Below are 26,955 nucleotides of genomic sequence, written 5' to 3'. Positions count from 1 at the left end.
TTCAACACATGTACGTCACCAGGCATGCTCTCCCCTTCAACACATGTACGTCACCAGGCATGATCTCCCCTTCAACACATGTGCATCCCCAGGCATGCTCTCAACCTTCAACACATGTACATCACCAGGCATGCTCTCCCCTTCAACACATGTACGTCACCAGACATGCTCTGCCCTTCAACACATGTACATCACCAGGCATGCTCTCCCCTTCAACACATGTACGTCACCAGGCATGCTCTCCCCTTCAACACATGTACATCATCAGGCATGCTCTCCCCTTCAGCACATGTACGTCACCAGGCATGCTCTCCCCTTCAACACATGTACATCACCAGGCATGCTCTCCCCTTCAACATATGTACATCACCAGGCATGCTCTCCCCTTTCAACACATGTACGTCACCAGGCATGCTCTCCCCGTCAACACTTGTGCATCACCAGGCATGATCTCCCCTTCAACACCTGTACGTCACCAGGCATGCTCTCCCCTTCAACACATGTACATCACCAGGCATGCTCCCCCTTCAACACATGTACGTCACCAGGCATGCTCTCCCCTTCAGCACATGTACGTCACCATGCATGCTCTCCCCTTCAACACATGGACGTCAACAGGCATGCTCTGCCCTTCAACACATGTGCATTAACAGGCATGCTCTACCCTTCAACACATGTACGTCACCAGGCTTGCTCTCCCCTTCAATAAATGTACGTCACCAGGCATGCTCTCCCCTTCATCACATGTATATCACCAGGCATGCTCTCCCCTTCAACACATGTACGTCACCAGGCATGCTCTCCCCTTCAACACATGTACGTCACCAGGCATGCTCTCCCCTTCAACACATGTACATCATCAGGCATGCTCTCCCCTTCAGCACATGTACGTCACCAGGCATGCTCTGTCCGTCAACACATGTACATCACCAGGCATGCTCTCCCCTTCAACATATGTACATCACCAGGCATGCTCTCCCCTTCAACACATGTACGTCAACAGGCATGCTCTCCCCTTCAACACTTGTGCATCACCAGGCATGATCTCCCCTTCAACACATGTACGTCACCAGGCATGCTCTCCCCTTCAACACATGTACATCACCAGGCATGATCTCCCCTTCAACACATGTACGTCACCAGGCATGCTCTCCCCTTCAACACATGTACGTCACCAGGCATGCTCTCCCAACACATTCAACATGCAACACATGTACGTTACCAGGATTGCTCTCCCCTTCAACACATGTGCATCACCAGGCATGCTCTCCCCTTCAACACATGTACATCACCAGGCATGCTCTCCCTTCAGCACATGTACGTCACCAGGCATGCTCTCCCCTTCAACACATGTACGTCACCAGGCATGCTCTGCCCTTCAACACATGTGCATTACCAGGCATGCTCTCCCCTTCAACACATGTACATCACCAGGCATGCTCTCCTCTTCAACAAATGTACATCACCAGGCATGCTCTCCCCTTCAGCACATGTATATCAACACATGTACATCACCAGGCATGCTCTCCCCTTCAACAAATGTACATCACCAGGCATGCTCTCCCCTTCATCACATGTATATCACCAGGCATGCTCTCCCCTTCAACACATGTACATCTCCACAGTGACGTCACCATTCAGCAGTTGACAGTAACCAGTCTTCCATTTCTCTAACACATCACTCCAGTTGTCAGACAAACTTCCATCAATTAAGACCACTTTCATAGGAATCTGTTTTCGTCTCTCCCCCCACCCCCCCACCGATCTTCTTCCAAAAGTCTCTGTCATTACATTCACACATTTCATCCAAACGCTTACTTTCTTCTCGCACATACGCACGTTAAGCCATTTGCACAGCTTTATCAAATATCCTGCGCTTTCGCACAAAACAATGTTTTAGTATCACTCTCTCATTACCCCGACGCTTACATTTACACCACGCTCTCTCAACATCACATGTTTCATTCCACAGCACACGCAATTTATCATTCCACCAAGGCTTACACACACGACGCTTTTTATGCCCCCGCCATACATGGCTAGGACATATCGGGTTACCCTCGGTGTCCGTCCGTCCGTACGAAACAGGGAATGTATTCTATCCACTTCTCCACCATAACCGCTCTGTGGAATGTAATGAACTTATACATGGGCTTTCTTGGCACCCTAATGGTGTGTATCTCTTTTTTTATTTTTTTTTTATTTTATTAGGGTTTTTTTAAAGTTTAGTGACATTTGAACTTAGGTACATTTTGCTGATTTTCTCTATGATGATAGTGTAATAAGGGATGAAGTCTATCCACTTCTCCACACCAACTGCTCAACAGAATTGAATGAACTTCTACATGTCTTTTGTAGGGAATCTAAAGGTGTGCATTTCATAATTTTTAATGCAATTTCTTAATTTTGTCACTTTTACATATGTTTGAACTTAGTTGAATGTTGTTCTATTCAGCCAGTTTTCGTTCCATCCAACAGGGGGTGTACGTTATCCACTTCTCCTCAAAAAACTACTTTATGGAATTCATGTAGATTACACATGTGCTTTATAGGGACTCTAAAGGAGTGAATCTCATATTTTGATTTTGTATTTTATTTATTTTTCCAATTTTAATGCCGTTTGAATTTCTCTCTGAATATAGTGTTATAGGGGGTGAAGTCTATCCACTTCTCCACAAAAGATGCTCAACAGAATTGGCGTTCTATGTGTGTTTCATTGGGACTCTAAAGGTGTGTGTCTCATACCTTGTTCATCCAGTTTCTTAATTGTGTCACTTCTACAGACGTTTGAACTTGAATTGGTTCTATTCATCCAGTTCGTCCCATACAACAGGGGGTGTACTTTATACACTTCTCAAAAACCACTGCACAAAACTTCTTTAGCTTACATATGTCTTTTATAGAGACTCTAAAGGTGTGCATCTCATATTTTGTTTTCATATTTTATAATTAGGTGTATGTTTAGAGAATTTTAAACTTAGATAAATGTTCCTGAATTTCTCTCTGACGATAGTGAAATGGGGGATTAAGTCTATCCACTTCTCCACAAAAACTACTCAACAGAATTGATTAAGCTTATACATGTGTTTCATTGAGACTCGAAAGGTGTGCATGTAATAGTTGCATAGATGTTTATTGAACTTGTTCGTGAATTTTGTTCAATTATTGATCTTTAAGGCTTATGAATGTCAGCGGGGGCATCCGTGTTCCCGGACACATTTTTTCTTGTTATTACTGTTACCACCACACACAGTATACGAACGAGTTTTCAACTTAGCACACATCTCCTGTGGAACTAGCTCCGCACATATCTAGGTCACTGTGCGACTCCTCTAACTGTGCAATAATGTCATTAATTCTGGTGATACACTCCTCTGAAGATAAAAAGTCTCATGGTATATCGGCGGTAGAAAAATGGGTAGCATACACAGTAGCTGGTTCATTAACTGCTCTATTCATGTCAGTATTGATAGGATCACATGACATGGACCACTGTAATAAAGAGTGGTATAAAATTACTGACCAGTTCAGAGTCAATGTTTGCAACACCAGCTTCTTCCGACAACGTTGATACTTGCAACTTGAAATTTATTAAAGTTACAGAGAGATTCATATGGAATGACGCAGTAGTCCACAACAGATGCACCCCTCGTAGATACATATGTGATACATATGCATGTTGAGGTAAAGTCTTAAAGTTTCTCTTCAAGATAGTTTCGCCCAGTTTTTTGGTTTGTTTGGGGTGAGTTAGGTAACTGCCAATTGTCTCCCTTTCTATTCTCCTTTTTCATCAATGCCATAGTTAAGTTCTTGAGGGTGAGGATGGCCAATGGTCTAACAATGTTAGGTTGATATAACTATTTATATTGTTGCTTGCTGATGACATCACTATGTTTGATAGTACATAGTAGGTCCACAGCAACGATTAAACAAGGTGTCACTTTACTGTGATAAGTGACAGCTTCTGGTTTATGGAGATAAAAGTAAAATTTATAGCATTATCCAACGTTACATAAGCACCACGCACTACTGCTCACGGACAATGTAGCACTATTGACTGGAGTCGGGAAATATACATGCCTTCTGTTAATGAAAGGCACAGATTTTTGCACTGAAAATCAGGCACTGAGGACTGTGACTTAAATGCATTTTAATGTTGAATGTACGTCTGGCTATCACGCCAAAACAGCTATACTATAGAGCTTTATTGTACAATGAGCCGATGGCCCCATTACCGAATAACGTCATTCATTCACACAGCAGTTCGGGACGATCCCTTTTCCCAAGGACGGCATCATTTCAGACTGGCATGACATAAGCAGATGTAAAAAGTGGTTTTCATAAATTTAGACTCTGTACACTCACATCCTGTTATGTCAGAATGGACAGGACCAAACTGTCACAGATCCCTAAAGTACTGTCGGAAATAGGGAGGGTGATGTAGGATTTCAAATCCACATTCTGGAACGAAGGCCTGATGAAAAACTCCACGCCTGAGTTTGCCACGGCGCTTTTCCTTGATGGAATGTCTCACTTCCTTCAGAAGGGTACTATAATATTCCCCAGTCATCGTGGTTCCTCTTGGAAGGCAATCTATGTGGATTATGGATGACGGGTGTCGCAGACGGTGGTTGGGGTCGGGCTGGGGGATAGAGATATAAGCTGGGATACGATAATCCTTTAGGGGAATTAAACTTGGAAGCTAGCGGCATGTCATAACAATTTACAAATAATATCCAGTCCTGTCGATCCCCGACCGCGTCATACCAAAAGATGTTAAAATATGGCACTTGTTGGTCCCTGCCTGGCGTTCGGCATTAATGGGTACAACAAGGACTGGTCGGCTCGGAGCCAGTATAATGTGTCTGAGTGGGGTATTCATGCTTTACTGCGGCGTGGTATCTCAGTGGGCTAGCACTATAAAACCAGCTTAAGTCTGGGCTAGTACAAGCAGCCGCACATACACATACACATGTCGTCATATGAGCGAAATATTCTCAAGCACGACGTTAAACCAAATTTCACCTCACCTCAATAGGGGGTACATGTGATAAGATGTCACGTTATCGGAAAAAAAGCTACAGCGACCAGTGCATGTTATGTCAATGATATAAATCATTCTTCAATACCCTACAGTTATTTTTGTCATGCACTTGTCAGAAGTATTTTAGGCTCAACACATTCTGACAAAGAAAACGGTTAATGATACATTTGTGATGCAATTGTTCATACTGGATTTCGGATTACAATTATGTTTGATTTGTTTTTAATATTTATGGTCAGACCCCATTTTTCACTGCAGTTGCTAACACAATGTATACAAATGTAGACACATGTATCGCAACAGCTATTATTCTTTATCTCCATACAGCCATTCATAATCATATCAACATTGTGTTTGTATGATTATTTTTATCCATGGGGAAAACTATACAATTGGTTTTAGATATGATTGTGCTACGATCAAAGGCGAGAATCATGTGTATCCGTCATTGAGCAAATATTAAGTTTCAGTAAACTTCTTTTGCAGCTCGATAACTTGGGCAATCGAGTGATTATGTTTATGATTTACAAATATGGGCCTGCTCAGGTGCCAACTGCTCAGCTAATTATGGCACGGTTTTGGTATACGGAATGCTGGCATGGCTTTGACGGCTATTGCTTCAGATCTTGGTTCTGCTTCATCTACCAGCAGCCGATTGGCCAAAACATCAGGAAATGAATGACTTTAGTGTCGTCGGCGTTCCTGTCAACTACGAAGGACATACAGGCTGAGTTTAAAATCTGAATAATTTAAATCCTCACCCTTTATTGTCGGCTTTTAGCCCAGCTGCATGCATGATAATAGCATATTTGATCATTTGTCAGTACTAGCCCAGCCGGTTATGGTTTTATAGAATTGCAAGGAATTCACAAAGAATCTATTAAAATATTGCACGCATGATCTCCGTTTGGAATATTGACCAAAACGCCTCTATCCTTTCCATGTATGAATTATATAGTCAAACTGTGTTTTTACAGGTGCGTGTAATGTTACGCTCTATGCTCAGAGGGAACCGCTGAATTTCACATCTCCTAACTTCCCAGACTACTACAGAAAGTATGTACAGACGTCCCCGTCCATTTTATGAATGGTGAATGATCTGCTTACCAGAATGTGTGCTCATGTATACCTCAAAACAGCATATCAGTTGATGAATAGCTATTATAAAATATGTATGTCCGTGATAAGTAAGCACTGCAGATTAATGTAATCATGCATCGTGACCACGGAGGAAAGTATTTAGAAACATTTTTGTTCGTATTATGGATGATCTGCTCACTAGAATATATATTGATGAGTGCTTATTTCGTAAGATTGTTTACACTTGACATGTGAGCATTGCACAGTTAAATGTAATCATGCTGATATTTGACATAATGTCGAGTTTATATGGTTAGATTTACACATGACATGTTACTTTAGTTCCAAATGCTATCATTTTACAGAAATGACAACTGTTTTTGGGACATCTACCCGGAAACAAGAGGCTACAGGGTTGTGCTCGACATGGTGTATTCCAATATCGAAAGCTCTTCTACCTGTGCATATGACGTCCTTACCATATACGTCATAAATAATGGTAAAATAATTGTGTTACATTGAAAACCTCATTTATCTGTTATATATCACGTTTGTCAAATATTATGATATCATTATGCATCAAATATTATTATTATGGGGGTATTTTTGTACTTTGCAAGCATTATCCAGAAAAAACTAAACATTGACAGGTTTTGGATAATGATCACTGTGACATATCAAGAAAGGACAATAACTGAAAATTTGTGAAAGTTGAATTATTTACCAAACACTTATTACTGATACGGAAACGTGTTATGCATTTTTATGGTCGTAACAATTACAGTCTATAAACTTCACGACACAGCAAACACATTCTTGTAATTTTTCACCACAGCTAATCAAAGTAAAGCCGCATCGCATAGATTCTGTGGACTGCGCAGAATGTATATTCTCATCGAAGAAAACCAGCATTTCCATGCAGTGTTCAAGACTGATGGCACTCAAGCCAGAAATGGTTTTCTAATTAGATACTATGAAACAAATGGTGAGTAAAGTCATCAACCATCAATCAGAAACCTGGTTGTTTTTACACCTTGACAAAATACTTGAAGCAACATCTAATAGCAGATGTGGTCAGTTACATGAAATTGGGTCTAATGGTCAAAATCAGGATCAATAAAGACCGATTTTAATCAAACATATCTCAATCATGAAATACACAATGCCATTTTAGAAAGTGGTCAAATGTAACACAAGTTATGTTTGGGATTACACTTTCTTAGTAAAGTACAGATTCTAGTACTTTTTGGGTTGAGTCGGCCGTGGGACACGTGCCAATTAATACTTATCAGTGGGGTACACAAGGTCCGCAGTCTAGACTACCAGTTGTACGACTTCCATTTTTTGTGGAAGCCGCGGTAGCTGAGTGGGTTAAGCGTCTGACTTTGTGTGCTGGCGATTAGGTGCCTGCCTCTGACGGTCTGGGTTCGAATCCCGGATGGGACTCAACCCAAAAAGTACTAGAATATGTACTTTACTAAGAAAGTGTAATCCCAAATATAACTTAACTTATATCTAAACCACTTTAAAAAGACAAGATGATCATCCAGTGCAGATATCTCAAACATTATTCAGAACGACGTGATACTCTCAATGATGTAGTTGTGGCTGTATGTTTCTTTCGTGTACCGTAGATTCGATAGCGCTGGCGTTGCAAAAATCAATAAGCAGGCTTCTTACATAACATCGTTGAATCTTTCAAAATGAGTAGAAAATGAAAAGTTGCCCTAGCTGATCTTCATGAATATTACGAATGGTACAGATTGTTCCCTTGTCACAACCAGGCACCAGAGACTGCGGTGTACCTCTCGTAGCAACTTCTGTCGGCAAGACATTTACCTCGCCTGGATACCCAAACTCATACTTCCCGTGAGTAACCTAATCACTACATCGGCTAAAAGAAGCACTGGAGTTTCTCATGTTTGTTGCCCAGTGTTTAACGTTGCATAACTCAAGTGAGTGGGTGTGTTAGATTGATTATTAAGCTTTCAACAATATTTTACTTCATGACGAGTCATGCGCACACATCTGTACAGTCATGCGTTTGCAAGTGTGAATAATTCGAACCATTCGGCAACATTACATGAATCATTTATGTAGCATTTAACAACATTTAGGGGTCTGTTTGCAGGAGTCAGACTTGTACCTGGACTATTACAGCAGAACATCAAAACCAAACCATTCAACTGGACACCATGGACTCGGTACTGCAGAATATCTCATCTCATGGAACTTGTTACAATGATTATGTCACGGTATACAACGGTCAATACGGTGAGTAGAGACGTGTATGTGCTCGATACTCTACATAGAAAATCAAGGGAGTATTTTAGTTAGTTCTCCTTGCAACAATTGTGTTCTCCAAGGCTAAAGGTATTATAGCACACCAACAAGAAACAGAATCGATGTTAAACTTTACACTACCGCGGAAGACAACTGAAAGACAAAGAAAGGTGTATTTGGCATGTGGATATGAGCCTCAACAGAAAATATTCGCAACACAAGAGGGAATCACACGGTCAGTACCGAGTGTGTCCACCATGTGCACTAATGCTGGCCTGGCAATTTTACTCCACTCAGGCCACTATACGTCGATGACAGGTAACACATTAAGATTGTTCTTATTAAGATATTACTGTACAACTCCAGAAACGCGTGGTCCGTCCTTATCGTGTTGAAACATCACGCCAGGTATGTTCTGGTGCAATGTCGTGTCGGTGCTTCACAGCATTCAAGTTCCCCTCCATCACCGGTGTACTTGCGGCTTCGGCTATCCTACCCAGATCACAACGTCCCGACCTCTAAAAGACTTCCATTGTAGAACACAAGGCTTAATGTAATGTTCAGGGATCCCGTGGTAAGCTCGGTAAAGAAGTTAATGTGACTCATCATTGTACAGAAGCTTTCTACACTCGCTTCCCGGCCAAGTATTGTCAGTTTCAACTTTGACGTCGATGTCGATGTTCTGGCGTCAGCTAGCACGGATGCTGTAGAGGTGAATACACGCCTGTTGTCAGGTATGCTTCGGGCTGTAAGGGTTGCTGGACTGAACCTGTGTCGGAGGTGCGTGCTTCGATACTCTTCTTGGATTACCTCTTCATCTGTCATTTTCCCTCGAAGCGTGGCATGTCCATTTTGTTCCACAACAATGAATAAACATATTGTTTGCTTATTTCTGAAGACAACAGTGAGTGGATATTGTTAGCGTCTGGTTGTTTGGCCTTTTAAAGTTAAGAATGCTAGTAGATTTTATCGACTATATCATGCTTCGTGTAAGGTTCATGCAATGCGTGCAATAACTGCTACTTTGCGTTTCTTTGATCATTTTAACTCACACGTTCTCTGGTTCAAATCCAAAAAATCATTCATAAGATCACGTTTCATGTCACAATTTCTTTGGCCTCTAAGTGTACATGATTGGTCTAATAGAAGAATATCAAAAGCATGTTGTCGTCAACTTTGCAAAGGTCATGGTTGTTGGCCTTCGCCAGTCTCGGAGAATCAACATTTCTGACATTGTTAATAACATAATGTATTATTATAGGTTCCCACCAGCTCGGCACATTCTGTGGCAACGAAAGACCTGTTTTTAACAGCGGTGGGAACGCATTGAGTGTTCATCTACGAACTGATTCCTCAGAAACCTACAAAGGATTCAAAATGCTATACAAAGCTATACCGGGTTTGTATGCATTAAGCAATTATATACATGTATAACCAAACACTACAGATATCAGGAAAGATAACTGCAGTACCAATTGACACCACATCTAATTGTCCCGGAGATTTGAGATAATATCCGAATCATAGCATACAATGAAACTTCAGTGCGTCATGTTTGTGTGTACAAGGCCCAAAGAATACCAAAGAATATCTCCAAGAAAAAGGCCCTAAGTTTGTGTTGAGCAAAGTACCAAAGAAAATGTGAGAAGACCACAGTCACTTAGTCAATGTGATTTCAGACATCTTAGTTGCGTTAAATGATACAAACATGTCATGAACATGACTTTACGAAGACATGATGAGACATGATGGCAGCTCCAATGTGATTGTTCTCTAAATGTGAGTTCAAACTGCCATATGAGTTCATACTGACTTGTGAGTTCATACTGCCATGTTAATACTGCGCCAGCATTCAGTTTAGCGATAACAATGAAATCTAGATCTCTGTCATGACGTAAATGTAAATAGACTGTGCAGTCTTTTAAATTTCATGTTCATATGGGATGTTACCTCTGTATTGCATTGTTGCTTCGCGGGGTTAGTTAGATTTATTCATTATGAAGTTAAATTGATCAGGTTTCAGTGACAGTATGGACAAAATGCTAAATTCGGACAAATGTCTCTAAAACAAGCCAGTATTTCAAGAAACGTATGTTTTCTGTTGCCTCCCGTTTTAACTGATGCCAACACTGCTGACATTAATGCCCCAGCAGGTGAGCTGAAAAACGTTTTTGATTGCTTTTTTTAAGCATGGTAGATTATACTGATAAAACATTTGCCCAACCTTGACTTCTAGAGTATTTATTTGACACCCTTCTTGAGAGTTTAAACAGGGCTTTTGTCTATTGTCAAAAATGTCTGGGCCCATAACAAGTATACTCCACCAACCTGCAACAAACAAGCAAAAATGGTACAATTGCTACTGTTTTCCATTGTCAGCCACAACGTGCAACATCACGCTTCTCTCAGGTTACAGTCCGATGGTGATTGTCTCCCCTGGCTATCCAAACAACTACGTAAAGTAAGTACAAAAGTTATAATAATCAGTGGAAATGTATGCGAGATTCAAAAACAGTTTGATATAGTTCGCTGGATCAAAGGATGCATCCACATATAACCATACCTTGCTTTAATGATGTCACTACATTTAATTATGTTTTGTCACGTTTAACTATGGGTGAGACGTGTCTTTCTGTTTCCTAACATATTCCCCTCTAATTGCAGTGGCTTGGACTGTCAGTGGACTATAAATGCACCCATATTCAGCTCTATTACGTTGAAAGTTTTGTTTCTTGATTTGGAAAAAGTGTCATCGTGCGTGAATGATTATCTACTGTTCAAAGATGGTAGGTAAAACAAGGATGCATGTTGTGTTCCTTTTGGTATTGCGTGAAGCAGTTGCAGATAAAGGTCATTGACATGAGACATCCGAGTTGTAACAAGGAAATCAAAGAATATAATCGTGATGTTATATATACATATATATATATATATATACACTCTCCCAAAAAAAACCACCCGCATATATTATACTGAAACATGAAATTTCAAATATTGTTTTTCTTCAAAACTACCTATGGATTGCTAAAATGTATAAGCTGGTTTGTGTGCATGAAACGAAGGCACATCGCAAACCAATCTTCGGAGACTTTAATGCACGTTTACATTCGAAAGTGTCCACTTGCTTGAAAGTGTCATGGAGAAAAAGAGGTTTGCAACAGTTCTGAGAAATCGTGCGCAGGGATATTGCATATATAAGGCCGTTTTGGTCATTGACAGCTTTTTGCTGAATGAAAGAATATCGTTATGTCGAGAATCACTGCTGTAAATCGAAACATTGGCATTGGACGCATGGAGACTGGAAAGTCTCAACCTGTAGTTTTGGGGACCGATTTTCAACAAACCAAAATCGGCGATGAAGTGTTAGAACTCGGAATACAACAGCAGCGCAGGACAGGATAGGTACATGCGGGTACTTCATTTGCGGCATCCAACTGTCAAGCAAATGCAGAATGCAGCGTTTCGTTTACATTTACGTTTTAGGTACGACGAACGATGCCCGCCAATTGGCAAAGATTTGTGAACGTACGTCTCCTCAAATCGTCAGCTCCAGTAACCATATGACCATCATGTTTCACTCAGACCATGCTGTCACAGGAGGAGGCTTTCGTTTGCAGTACTCATCTGGTAATAATCTCAGCAACTGTATCTTTTAACTTTTAAGAAAGTCTGCTTTTTGTCTTCATTGGAAAAATATACATTCCTGATGACCAGAAAAATATACATTCCTGATGACCAGAAAAATATACATTCCTGGTGAGCAGAAAAATATACATTCCTGGTGAGCAGAATATCATAATTTCCTCACGACCACAGAGACCCATTGTGTGAGAAACTTTTGTCTGTTTTTACCCTGTTCCCACTACAGAGGATTTTTGAACTTAAAGACTTTGGATCATCAGGTTGAGCACCGGGGCAGATAACTCTTCTGAATATACTCCATTAACCATAAAGAGTGATGATATTCAACCCATCCAGTCCCTCTTGCTTATCACAAATCTTCGGTTGTATTTTTTATTAACTGTGAATTATTTTTATAATGTTTATTATTTCACACGGCTGGCTTTATGCTGTTACAGCTTCCCTCTGTGGATTATCAAAACTTTTCGCATCTTCTATCAAATGGAAGAACTTGACCTCTCCTGGCTATCCTTCTCACTATCACAAGTAGGTGCCTACTCTCTTGACAAGTGAATAAAAGTTAACCAATTAGTTAATAGTAGCAAAAAACAAGTGGTAAATAGCACTAATCTCGTGTGAACGATTTAGCACTCTAAACGTGACTTTGATGCTATTACTAAATACGAGACACTACGCACGTGACTTGTAAGTAACTTATGGTAACAGGATATATTCTGATGAACTGAAAAGTATTTAAATAGGTTTTGCCTCCATAAACACTGCCGTTGTGAGTCTCCCATGACTACGGTAAGGTTTTCATTACACTGAAAAGCCGTTAAGTAGACAAATACATTGTGTATGCAAAAATGTTTTGACAACGCAATTACCCGGATTGTTATATATTTAAAAAATATACACTTGAACAATTTGCTTGTTTATATATGCTTGTATAATACCAATTTATCTGTACAAATTCAATTTTCAGCAATATAAACTGCGAGTGGAACGTCATAGCACCCGTTGGATATGGCATTAAAGTTGAAATTATATATTTGTCTGTGGAATATGCGCCATTTTGTTCAAGGGACTATCTTCTCTTCAACGACAGTAAGACATTGCACAAACGTACACAAACTTCTCAGACAAATATAACTATAGTGGTCTTTGTACTGTATTGGTTTCCTGTTACTTCTGAGACAATACCTAAATTATTCACTTTGATCATAAATCCATAATAATTCATGTTGGCAGTATTTCGTCATGAGGAAGCGAATAACCAATCAAATTAAGCGGTTTTCGATGAAGTTGAATAATGATTTGTAAGAACTTTGTGCCATGTGTATTTTATCACAAGTACTTCAAATATGTTCTGTTAGCATCAGCTTTATTTGAATACTTGCATACATATGTAGATGTGTCAGATTCGATGCCACTTATTATATAAGTGAGTAAATATTTTTCCTCAAGGTTCATCGTTTGGGGGTCAACAGTTGGGTAAATACTGCGGTCTTTACAACAACAAACATCTTGTCAGCTCCAGCAACTACATGACCATCGCCTTTCACACCGATGGCGCTTTCACGCGACCAGGTTTTAATCTGAAATACAAAGCTGGAATGCTCCTTACAACAACAACAACAACAACAACAACAACCCCAGGTAGATTTTTTAAAAACTCTGATAAAATTATGTGTCTGTACAATTGTGGTGTTTTGGTGATTAACCATTCAGTTTTGAAGGTGAGGTGAAATGCGGGTTAACGTCGTATTTGAGAATATTACAACGACGTGCATGCGTGTGTATGTGTATGTGTGGCTGCTTGTACTAGCCCAGAGTTACGCTGGTTTTATAGTTCTAGCTCACTGAGATACAGTGCCGCAGCTAAGCATGAATACCCCACTCAGACACATTATACTGACTCTAAGCCGACCAGTCCTTGTACCCATATTTTAATGTCTTTTGGTATGACGCGGCCTGGGATCGAACCCGCGACCTTATACGCTCAGAGCGGACGCTCTAACCACTACACCACGGTGGGGGTCTCTATCAGTTGTGTGTAAGAAGACTGGAATGTGTGGGAAACCGGGGATTGGGCTGTGGCTGGGAGAGCTTCCAATAGTGGTTGAGGGTATTTAATGTTGCTTGACGATACAGACATAATATTTACTTGATCCCTTGTTCAGGCAACGCGGGAAAAATAACATGTTACACACTGTAATTTTGTTTGAGCAGATAGGACACACTCAGTTATGCAGTTACAATCAAAAATATATCTTGCATGATCTTTCCTAGCCATTTCTGTAAGCTACATAATCAATGCGTTTGTTGCCTATTCAACTACAACCTACAACTACTCAACCGTCTATAACTCTGAATGCACTTACCAAGTGTCAGCACTATTGTGACTGAAATATTCACCGCTTCCGACTTTTATTTATACAGACGGAATGTGTGGTTCAATGCTCAGCGCCAGCAAATATTCCTGGAGGTCTTTGTCATCCCCTGGGTACCCATACTACAACTACAACAAGTAAGTAGATATATGCATCATCTTTGTTGATAACCCGTTTTGACTACTGGCAAGTTAATGCAGTGACTCCTTCGATACAAAATGCTCTATCTAGACCCTGCATCTTCACACCCCACTTATTTCCGGAATTTTTTTGGCTTTTATTGTAAAATTCAGCCTATTCTCCTCTGTGGGTCAGAGTTGAGGGGTGTTTTTGTAAATAAACCAATAGAGAATGTTCACACCAAGTTTTGTAAATATACTAAGCAGCAAAAGAAACGTCAGTTTGGAATTTTCCTTCGCAGAAACGGATCACGGTAAACCATTTAATGTTTTGATTGTATGTTTTTGACATCTCCAACTTTACCTGAGCAAAGACATTCCTTCCCAAACTCAGAATGGAACACAGGAAATGGTCTCAAAAACGCAACCTGATCTCGGAGACGGTGCGGTGTTCTCCATGTTTTTCATGCAACTCATGCTACACGTGCTGTTCACAAGGACCAGCCCTATAAAATGGGCTGAAACATTCACATTACAACGTCAGCAGGATGCCGCGACTCAAGACAGCTCAGAGGAACCAGGCGCTAGGAAGACTTGAAGCCACACTGCACAAGCCGTTGCCAATCACTTCAAGCTCAACGTTCGGACCATTTATGGGTTGCAGCAACGTTTCCGGGCCACCAACATTGATGTGTCAAGATATTGTACAAAGAAACTGTTTTTGATCCGCTTATTATGTAAATTTCTCTAGTGATTTGATTACAGTGCCTATCTAATTTTGAATTCGTACTAACGTTTTTTTTGCTGCTGAGTATATGTTTTAAAAATATGTTAGAGCTCTTGTAATGTCGTAGTACTGGATGAAAGTGGGCCCATGCCACTTATTGTAAACATTATCTACGTGTCATAAAATTCTGGCTAAAAATTCCCAGATTGCCAGAAAATCGTTTGGTCAAACATTGTTACTATATGTTAAAAAAAGTTCGTACTGGCGAAAAAAGTTTGATTGTTAAGGTTATAAAAATTGGGCATCATGCGTTCGATTTATATTTATATTTTGTATGGCTTTAAATACTCTTGGCAAGCTCGGGATGTTGATGATGTGAAACAATTCATGAGCATATTTAAATTAAGAATGAAAGATGTATGGATGCAAGACTGGTCTGCTAGTGTGCATGGATTTTCAATGTTAATTTCTTACTGTACCTTCAAGATCACCATCCAAATGGAACCATATTTAAACCAAATCAAATCATCTACATTGCGTCGCTTTGTTACAAAATTCCGTTGTTCGAATTCCGCTTCCGAATTAAAAATTGCAGCATATAGACGGGCTGTTTCGAATACGATAACCGATGCAATGTGCCCGTTTTGTGGGGATTGCCTTGAAGACGAATACCAATACCTTATTGATATGCCCATTATACACACATCTAAGAGATAAGTATATACACTTTATTACCATAAGTATCCATCTAAACAAAAGTTTATTGAATTAGTGTCCAGCTATGATACTACCATTTTTTAAAAATCTAGCAATCTATGTAACTAAAATGTTTAATGTCCTTAATGCAAACTTTGCGCTTGTATAACAAACCATTATGTTTTAATCATTTAGGTAATTGTACTATAGGCCTCACAGGCCATCATCTACTAAACAAAGAGTCTGAGTCTGAGTCTGATTTTGCGTGTTGTTTTGTGAATTAATTGAAATGCCGCCCTTTATACAGTGTTATATTTCATATAATCTGTTCATCTCTTTCCTTATAGCAATATGTACTGCGAGTGGACAATCTCTGCACCTGTTGGATATAAAGTAAAGGTTGAAGTTCAGATTATTGCTATGCAATACGACCCATCCTGTTCTAAAGACTACGTGCTCTTCAGAGATGGTAAGTACAATGTTCCTTTGAACAAACTTACTTAAATATACGTTTAGTCACATCTTTCTTCGAATTGAATTAGTATGCAATTATCATGGGTCAATAATTAGTATTCTTAGCGTCAAGTTGGCTTCAGTGTTCCTATCATGCCTTTCATCATGCCTTTTGATCTCTTTTAACCGACAACACAACGATTCTTTGTATTTTTCAAGGTTTCCAGCCCTACGCCACTAAGTTGGGTAAATACTGTAGTGACTTCACCGGCTACATCGTCAGTTCCCGCAACGCCATGACCATCACATTCCGCACTGACAGTTCTGTCACAGACACAGGATTTTCTCTGAAATACATTGCGCGGACGAAAGGTGCTTAATCATATATCAATGTGTATGCGTTTCCTCTTTCATGAATTAACGCATTTAAACACATTTTTCCCAAACTTTGTTTTCAAATCAATTGAAGAGAAAACCCGGTGAAACATTATTTGGTTTTGGTTAATGTTTATGCAAACGGTGGACATGATATGTGGCCTTACGTAAATATGTCTGATCCAGGCTCGGATTATTTACAGACCGCCACTCTATAGCTGGAATATTGTTGAGTGCGGCACTAAATATAAAAACAAAGAAAACCCTTACGTAAATATGTGTAAAACTGATTGCCTCCCTCAAAGAAAAAAATATATTTTTGAGGTAAGCCTTCATGTTTCTTGAGTTATTTTTACACATTTTTATATTCTCGGAAATGAAATCAGCAAGGCAGTATGCCAAAGCCACTGAGAATATCTTATCACTTGTCGTGTGTTCCTTTCTACATAGCATCCCACGGTAATATCATACAGAGCCATGAATGTATCAACGTCCCTAAACATTAATGAAACTTGAATTCCACTAAGCCTTTTTTTTATAAATATATGTTTATTATGTGTAAAAACAAAACAATTGACCATTCCATTATATTCGTTTATCGACCCGTGAAGGTCCGGGTTAGAATTGATCTTCAATAACCCATGCTTGTCGTAAGAGGCGACTAATGGAATCGGGTGGTCAGGCTCGCTGACTTGGTTGACATATGCCATCGGTCCCCAATTGCGCAGATAGATACTCAAGATGTTGATCATTGGGAGGTCTGGTCCAGACTCGACTATTTACTGACCGCCGCCATATAGCTGGAATATTGCTGAGTGCGGAGAAAAACTAAACTCACTCACTATATTCGTTTATCTTTAAAACGGAGGACAAGAGTTGCATTTATCCGTACCCTGTTGTAGTATTTGTAGTATACGGAATTACTCTGTTGTGTATACAGTATACTAACCTTGTAATGAATACCTTTATATCGAAACAACGCATTAAACCAACTGGGGTTTTTTCCTGCCTCGTGTATAGTTTACTCGAAATACGACGATCAACACGAACTGAATGAGTGAGTGACTTAATATGTAACGTCACATCGGCAATATTTCAACCATATCGTGACGAGAACATATTTGACATTGAAATGGAATATATGTATATTATAAAAACCTGTCTACGAAGGACAGTAAAACAACTAGAATATCACAATTACAGCTACAACTAGTGTAGAAAGTTAAAACTGATAGCACTATTTGGACAATACAATATAAAAACAGGCTATAGATCGCCAACACCTGAAGGTAGATCACCATACTAGGGACCATGGGGACTTTCAGTTCCTTTGCTACCTGGATGAACCCTGGCTGGATTTACACCATCCCTCAGCAGCTGGCAATTATAGGAAAATTTAGCCAAAATTAAAATCACAAAAATACTACGTTCTAAGTAAGTTTAAATATAACTTTGAAAATGTTGGGACTTACGTACCCAAAACAAACTGAAACTAAACGTAGTGATCCCTTTGAGTTTGAAACAACCCTAGTATACTGTATAGGTATTGATTTTACATATTTAAATACAGATGGTGAACACTAAAAAGACAAAATCATGTATATATATATACGTACAAAAGTAGGTTACATATGAATGTTGTTACCTTGATGAAATGGCTAATAAAGTGACAGATGTAATGGAAAAGTGATGAAAGACATGGAATGTTAATTGTCTGAATGAACACATTCCACCACGTCAATAACAGTGAATGTGCTGATTATTTTTAAAAGGAAATAGTAACATCTGATATATGTATTCAATATGAAAGGTTACTATCCCATATCTTTTAGTCGTGCCTAAAAAGGTGGACTGTACCGTGGTGGTGTGGTGAGGTTGCCTTGTTGACCACTTCTGGTGTTCCTTGCTGCGATATTGCTGAAATCTTGCTAAAAGCGGCGTTGATGCATGTTCACTCACTCATCATCAAATAACTCCACACGAACCCAGTGTTTCATATTACAGTGTTTCATATTACAGTGTTTCATATCACTGTTTCATATAACAGAGATATTTCCTTGTTTCAGGGTGTGGCGAAGATGATAGGATAAACTATGAGATAAAATACATTGAATCACCAAATTATCCTCTGCCTTATCCCGAGTAAGTATACGGCCCAATTATAATTCGTTTCATACCTCGATGAACTGAAAGAAATACACAAACAATAATATTATTGACTTGGGCAACGAGCAATATATGATACCTATATTAGTTTCATCCAAAACAATCGTATAAATTAATGTAGCATCTTTGAGGGGAATTTAGAAGTCGCAGCAGTAAGGATACCAATGAACAACTTCTGTGTTAATACAGAAGTTGTCCATCCATATGTTGTTGTTCTTCCTTAAATTAACAGCTATTACGAGATTGATTAACAATCCAGGCGAAGGAGTACATACTGCGGTATGCCGTGTATCAAGGGATTGTTACATTTTAATTTAAACCACATTGCCACATTGCATCAGTAAACCACATTGCCAAAGCACGATGAGTCCATATGACCTGTTTCAAGCACATATAATTCCAATGCCTATCATGTTCAGTATAAGCACTAGTCGTTCAATTAGTTTCAAATCCTGAGCCACATTTCTTGTATTTTCATATGTACATGTTAAACACATGGCTAATGCTAATGTATGTTTCAATTTTAGCAATGCGGACTGTGAGTGGACAATCAGCACATCCATTGACGGATATGTAATCCATGCTAAAGTGGTGTATTTCAGCACTGAGTGTCCCTATGATTATGTACAGCTCTATGATGGTAATGGCTTATGGTTAATCATGGTTATCCTATAAATGAGTAAAATACACAGGCGCCTAAATTGACATTTGCTTAGTAGAAAACCTCCACGACCTGTGTGACTTTGCACTCCAATTTTAAGCTGACACGCTGTTTATCGGATATACTGTCCACGATGACGAAACACACAATAGACACACGTCTTTCTTAATAGCATCTTTTGGATTTATCAAGCATTGTGATCCGTACGAACTCATCTGGGGTTAACGAAACATTATTTACACTTTTTAGGATAATTATAGCTGATGATATTATAAGCGAGGCATAATAGATAGTAAAATAAACTTTGAACGACTAAACGTCATCCCCAAATAACAACAAATTAAACACTGTTTAAAGCAATGTACAGTACAACGTATTAAATGTGAATATTAGAAGAACATAACTCCAGATTGAAAGACAGGTGATCAGTTAGTATTTTGTCAAGTCACCATATGCAGCAATGCAGGCTTCAATGCCGCGGGGCATAGTATGATCATGATCAAAGAAGTTAGAAAGTCCTGGCCCATGCTGTCCCAATATCGGACCACCTCGTCTTTCATTTCAGCAATATTTGTCAGATTTTACTTATTAACACTTTCCTTCATAAGTCCCCAAACATTTTCTATTGGATTTAGGTCAGGGCTATAGGTTGGCCAATCTAATAATGTCATATTTTGGGCCCGAAAGCAGGCATCTGAATGCTTTGAACGATGTTTTGGGTCGTTGTCCTGCTGGAAATTCAAACAATTTCCATAGAACACGTGAGCAGATGGAAGTAAATGTCCCTCGACAATACCTGTTTAACGCTCACTGTTCATAGTCCCTTCAAATACACAGAGGGGCGTTGCCCCTAACACAGATATGCCGACCCACATGTTAAATTTCGGACTGTACTTTGGGCGCTGATACAAAGGTTTCTCAGTTTGTTTGGTCCTGAATTTCAGTGTATTAGAAAACAGCCACACAGAACTGAGAAAAGCGTATTGTCCCAGTTAACATTTCTATGCTGTAAGCACCAGTTCAACCTTCGCTCCTTTTATTCAGGTTTCATGATCGGTGATGGAATTCCTCGACTGTTCTGCCAACCCATTGCATGCAGCTCAGTTCTAATTATCTCCTTACGGACAGCCACAGTTCCTCTATCAATCATATCCAGCCATAAGTTTTCTAAACTCCTTCGTTTGTTTTGAGAAACAAGAATACCAAGCTGCCTCCTGTCACCGACAGTCAATTTTCTGGGCCTACCTGCGCCTCCCTGGTGCTCAATGCCATATCCATTTGCAATATTTTTTTTCAAAACACGATAAACAGTGGACAAGGGGATGCCTGTTCTACTTGAAATCACTTTAGCTGACCTGATGTCCTTGTTATAATACTCTAAAATCAGCTTCCTCTTCTCTTAATCATCCATACTGGGATCACTGAAAATGTCGTCTGCTAGCAAGTAAACAAATGGGGATAACTCTTCACAAACTAATGAAAAATGATTAACGGAGTTGTCTCTCTTGAATGAAACCAAGCACTTGATAGCTGGTCAAGGTTGTTTATACTAGAAATCCAATTAAACATATTCCTAAAATTCTCAATAATTTCTGGTCATACTATACTAGCCACATAAAGAAACTGTGCATTGTCAAAATATTATCCCAGTTGATAAGTACGATAACAATGTCAAAGGTACATATAAACGTTAATGGAGGGATCATGAGACCATAACAAGTCGGGAGAATTTAAATTGAAAAGTCAATCACAATGACGTCACGAGTCCACAATCGGGACAGGGGTCAAATGGCCATGTCACAAGCTCAATAACGGTTATGTCCATTGAGAACAGCAGTGCATCGACGTGAAAGGAAGGCTTGTAGGATGTCACGCCAGATTCTCTCAAGTTCTGTTGCAAGGTCAAGGACGTTATCTGGCGGATGAGGAAGACGGCGTAGACGTCGATCCATCTCGTCCCAAACATGCTCTATCGGGGAGAGATCCGGTGAATTTGCAGGCCAAGGCAGTAAGTCAACGTTGTGGTGTTGCAAGAAATCCATAGCAACCCTTGCCGTATGAGGGCGGGCATTGTACTGTTGGAAGGTTAACCCAGGGCCATGACGTTGCAGAAAAGGAATTGCCACAGGTCAAAGAAGCTGATCCCTGTAGCCCACACCAGTTACGTTGCCCTGAACAATCACTAAAGGAGTTGTTATTCCACCCCAAATCATCACGGAACCACCACCAAAGCGATTCCTCTCCAAGACACAGACCTGTGCATAACGTTCTCCCACGCGTCTATAGGCACGTTGACGTCCATCACTATGGGAAATGTTAAACCTTGACTCATCTGTAAAAAAAACAACAACATTATTCCATCAAAACAAGGGTATGCGGATATGATTTCGGCACCACATTCGGCGAGCCTGTCAATGACGTTGTGACAGGATAGGCCGTATGGCGTGACGTCGTGGTCTGATCCCGTGATGACGTAAACGTTGTCGAACTGTGTTAGGGTGGATACGGCGAAGTCCTGGGATGGTTCGGGCAGTCATCACTGAAGTCTGAAACATGTGGCGCAGATGGGTCACCCTTGTCCATCTGTCCTATCTTGGCGTTGTTACACGTGGACGTCCAGAACGTGGCCGATCGATGACGTCATTTGTTTTCTGGTAGCGTCTCACCTGTGCAGAAATGGTGTTCCGGTGGCAGTGGAAATGTGCAGCCACTTGTCGTTGAGACATTCCCCCACCGACCATCACAATGTGCAGACGTGAGCCTTGGCATCATGCTATGCGTTTCACTAGCCGTTTAATTTTTGAACAATCGCAAGGGCAGGGGTAGAGCTTTCCAAAGTGACAGTATTGTGTGACATTCATTTGCTCTGTTTCTCTTTCCCGGAATGCACGTGCAACAACGTATTGCACGTCTCAAGGACGAACTCACTGACGTCACGGAACGTGGCACGTGCATGCATGTTGGATACATGTCACTAATCTCTGAGTTTAAATCCTTATGTGTCTACACAGGTTTGATAAATTTAGATTTTAAATTTTTGTATGCACAGTTTCTTTATGTGCCTAGTATATATATTCAAACAAATGTTAATGGCATTAGCTGTTGATTTCTTTGAGTATCATAATTTTCTAACATGTGCTATTCTGTCAATAGTCACGAGTATTGAAAGCTTGATCGGTCGATGGTGTGGAAGAGATGGACCAAATACAGAGACAGTAGGGCAGAAAATGAAGGTTAAATTCCACTCCGATGGTTCGACGCCTCGAACGGGATTCAAGTTGTCGTTTACTTCCGGCGAACCAACAAATGGCTGTACGTTTTTCAGTTTTGCTTGTTCATTTCAGAATGCACTGCGTCCTTTAAGAGAATACGATCCATCAATTGTCATCTCTGTTCGTTTGCACTTTAATTAACACATGACACTTTTAATCTCACATGGCATCAAGCTGGCACGCTTTGACATGGCTTATACAGCCTCAAGGTATTTGGGTAGCCTTGTCGTTAAAGCGTTCGCTCGTCACGCCGAAGACTCGGGTTCAATTCTTCAGAATGTGTGAAACCACGCCCGGTTTCCCCACCTTGAAATTGCTGCGATATTGCTAAAAGTGGCGTACAAATCGTACTCACTCAAAGCAGCCCTAAATGAATCAGACACATTCTGTCCCATCTTGCCAGAATATTAAGTCACGGGTTTAGCGGGTATAAATATTGTCGTTTTATTGTAATTGTCCTTTGACCTATGTCAGTTTAGGGTGAAGTTGATCTAATGGTAATCGACACCTATAATACGCTGGTATTGCGATAGGTCAGCGTGATACAGTTATAAAAACATCACGGTTCCCATTTTGTGCACGAGAACCTACCCCTTGACGTTATTTAAGATCAATTGAAGTCTCCACAACAAAGGCAATATCAGACAAGTCAGGGTCTGACATTAGCTTTCCTTACCTTTATCATGGACCGCAGTAGAGTTATAATAGCACAATAATATTTGAGAGAATGCAAAGACCCTTAATTTTCCCTTGCTTTTTATATTGTTTCTTTTGCTTCATTATGTATTTAATCTATTTTTGTTATTTGTTTTGTTTTCTTATTCAGCTCAGAACATCGGAGCCATACTGGGTGGTGTATTTGGCGGTATCACGGCTGTAGGTATTGCAGCCTGCTGCTGCTGTGGGCTTTGTTTCAGGAAGAAATCCAGTCCCATCGACCAACAGCAGAGAAACAGATCATATGAAGGCACCGTCTCTTTCATCAACGTCCCCAGCTACCCGCGAACTCCGCCTACAGCTCCTACTGCTCCTACTGTTCTGCCGTTCATGTCCCCACCACCTCCTTCTTACAATGATGTCGTGAAGGATGATCCCCCACCGTATTGTCAGGCAGTTCCACTATCAGACATACAGCCTGTTGTGACGTCATCCCCTAGCGGTGCATCTGAATATCAAGGGATAGATAATCCAGCAGGATCCATTTGAGTGAAAGTTTCATATGATGTACATGTTTGTATCACTGGAGTATACTCAAGCAGTCTCGTCATCCATATACCTTTTTGTAAGGGCAATCTTTTCGTACCATGTTTTATGAAGATCATCTCATATTCAAACTATAGATCATTTCGTCATGAGAGCCAATGTTGAAAATGTTGATTGACTTGACTTATTAGCATACTAGCATATTAATGAGGTTATAAAAGTAACAATAAGTCTCCCACTTGCATGTAATCTGCATATGTACCTGTAGTAAGATGTTTTCTTGGTGCTGTGTATGTAGCGATTTAATTTTTAAAAGTTTGTTTTAGTCATTGAAATTATTTTTACGAATATGTACGATGTCGATCGGATGTCGTCATTTTGGAAGTGACATATCTTTCACCGACTGATCGCTTTTCAATAAAGATTGTCCCAAACAATGTACTAATGGTGAATGGATACCGCACAATCCACACAATTCCCCCGAGGAAAGACACCTTAGAATATGCCCATGAATCTCGTTTGGTATAGTTTCATATTTTGTTATTGTTTTTGTTGTGTTTTTTTGTAATAAAAATATTTTGTATTTCAAATGGTGCATGTTGTCCGTGTTTTGTTTATTATTATTATCGTGTAATTTTATTACACATGGACGATTGCGCGGCCATGTGCGTGTTTCGTCTGACACATGTAAATCGTAATCTTTAGTGATGTTTTTACTTTGATGGAATCCACGAGAACGGGTGATGAAGAATCAAATTCATGACGAATCTCTGTGTAAAGGACACCGGCACTATCATTGCAAGTTTGTATATGGAATATAGAAGTGCAAAAGAATACCCACATCAACTATATTCACAATTCATTCCGTATGGTGTGAGGAGAAGATACCTGTGAACATTTTACGAGTTATACACTGAAAAGCATTGTCGACACCAGGTGTTGACTGAAAGGGCAAGCATGTCTTCTCCTGCCGGTAGCACCAGCCATTCACAAAATGTGCCTGAAAATGGCTCCAACATGTCAGTTTCCTAGCAGATGTCACTGAATCTATCACGCTGCCATATGCGTAGAAGGTACCCGGTATTGTGCGATGTTGATCAGTAGTGTAGGAAGCAAGTCAGCAGAAGGCCTGATTCTCATTTCATTTCATATTGTGGATATTTGTTGACCACTGAACTATAGGCATATTAGCCTTTAGATAACTCTCACTGTACATTTGTAGAACATGTCTTTTGATAACATGGTCGTACAACTAACTCCCAAATTTCGTCCTCTGCGCCGAAAACCTGGGTTCGATTCCAAACATAAGTGCAACGTGTGAAGCCCAATTATGGTGCCCGCCACGGTTTTGCTGGAATATTGCTAAAGGTGTCGTAAAACCAAACTCACTTACTCACTCGTTCTCTTGATTATAAGACACGTGGCCTGATTTACTCACAAAGGCGTGAGCATGTTGACAAAGTCACAAGGAAACGTATGAAGTGGTTTTCACTGCCATACTTATGGGTCACTTACCCGGCCCGACAGGCACTTATCCATGAGCCCCTGAAGATCCGGGGTGGAATTGATCTACAGTAACTCATGCTTGTCGTAAGGGGATTGGGTGGTCAAACACGCTGACTTGGTTGGCACATGTGACCGCATCCCAGTTGTGTAGATCAATGCTCATGATGTCAGTCACTGTATTGTCTGGGTCAGACTCGATTATTTACTGACCGCTGTCATATAACTGGGATACTGCTGAATCCGGTGTTAAACAACAAACAAATAAAACCTAAATACATCATCGAAAATATGATTGATAGAGCTGTCATATCACTATAACTATACGCTGTAGCTGGCATTGAGGTGGAGAATATATCTCTTTTCCGTCTTCTCGCTTCTCCTCCTTGGCAATTAGTGAGACCACAGGTTGACCTAACACTGACAACTTTTAATATAAAACAGAAACTAACGAATTACAATATAAACAAGAATATAATCAATTAAAAAGTAAATATAATACATACAAATCCTTATTTATGGGTCCATGTCATTGGTCCATTACCAGATACTAACTCTATTTTACTGCAGAAGCAATTAATGCAATACTAACAGCTGGTGCAACCAAAAATCAAACATAATTAAAACACAGTTATCACTTATTCATGACATATAATATACATTGCTGGTTATGAAATTACCCGACTGTCATTGATCCCTGATTGGTGTTAACAAATATCTCGATTACCATTAGCAGATAGGCAGACACACAGGTGTCAACAACACAATGAGTTTTGTCTGTGACAACGACATATCCATATCACAGTTAGAAATTCTGTCAATTGTCTCGGTAAAAAGAACGTGTGGTGAAATTATATAAACAGTTAATTTACTGTCATAGCATATAAAGCTCGCGCCTGTGAGATATCAACAAACCAAAAATAGCTCACACCAAAGCCTTCACCGAGTATTCACCCGACAACCCGCTTCCAAGTTGCGCGAACCTATTTACTTGCGCACGTGCTATGAGCGCAGCCCAGCTGTTGAAACCCGTTTTCCCCAGAAAAGTCTGGGGGAAAATTAGTGAAACGTTTGAACTCCGATTTCGCGCGGTTTTTTTCATCGCCTTATTTTTCAACTTTATAAGTTAAATTTGCATTTTTGGCGATTTGTTTCGGTAAGTCCATACCGAAAGGTATCAGAATCTGCAAAGTTGTGTTTTACGTTGCATGTGACCTTTAAATATATTAGTAAATACCCTGAATACAAACAGTATATCATTTTCTCAGACTCTCTTTCGTGTCTTCAGGCTATTAAAAATCTTTCTTGCAAACAGCCGCATTTAATAGAAATTATTGAACGATTTATTGATCTTGCTAG

The 26,955-nt window shown here is 40.0% G+C and overlaps 1 protein-coding gene across 1 annotated transcript in view; it reads left to right on the top strand.

Moving 5' to 3' along the window:
- LOC124285541 (cubilin-like) overlaps nt 1–24,688 on the top strand; it is a 29,007-nt gene extending 4,319 nt beyond the window's left edge. Inside the window, exons 2-20 of the mRNA XM_046721783.1 lie at nt 6,022–6,100; nt 6,490–6,623; nt 6,960–7,109; nt 7,909–7,993; nt 8,256–8,398; nt 9,669–9,806; nt 10,787–10,868; nt 11,072–11,193; nt 11,891–12,034; nt 12,487–12,574; nt 13,014–13,135; nt 13,496–13,687; nt 14,471–14,558; nt 16,311–16,432; nt 16,636–16,788; nt 18,858–18,933; nt 19,485–19,597; nt 22,772–22,930; nt 23,717–24,688. Coding sequence (XP_046577739.1) covers nt 6,022–6,100; nt 6,490–6,623; nt 6,960–7,109; nt 7,909–7,993; nt 8,256–8,398; nt 9,669–9,806; nt 10,787–10,868; nt 11,072–11,193; nt 11,891–12,034; nt 12,487–12,574; nt 13,014–13,135; nt 13,496–13,687; nt 14,471–14,558; nt 16,311–16,432; nt 16,636–16,788; nt 18,858–18,933; nt 19,485–19,597; nt 22,772–22,930; nt 23,717–24,096 — 2,570 coding nt within the window. The 3' untranslated portion in view covers nt 24,097–24,688. The remainder of the gene's footprint in view (nt 1–6,021; nt 6,101–6,489; nt 6,624–6,959; nt 7,110–7,908; nt 7,994–8,255; nt 8,399–9,668; nt 9,807–10,786; nt 10,869–11,071; nt 11,194–11,890; nt 12,035–12,486; nt 12,575–13,013; nt 13,136–13,495; nt 13,688–14,470; nt 14,559–16,310; nt 16,433–16,635; nt 16,789–18,857; nt 18,934–19,484; nt 19,598–22,771; nt 22,931–23,716) is intronic.
- Nucleotides 24,689–26,955: the final 2,267 nt, after the last annotated feature.

The sequence above is a fragment of the Haliotis rubra genome, unplaced genomic scaffold (assembly GCF_003918875.1).
Source record: "Haliotis rubra isolate DU_JTF1 unplaced genomic scaffold, ASM391887v1 Scf362, whole genome shotgun sequence".
NCBI lineage: Eukaryota > Metazoa > Mollusca > Gastropoda > Lepetellida > Haliotidae > Haliotis > Haliotis rubra.
This window is presented reverse-complemented; position numbering and strand designations above follow the sequence as displayed.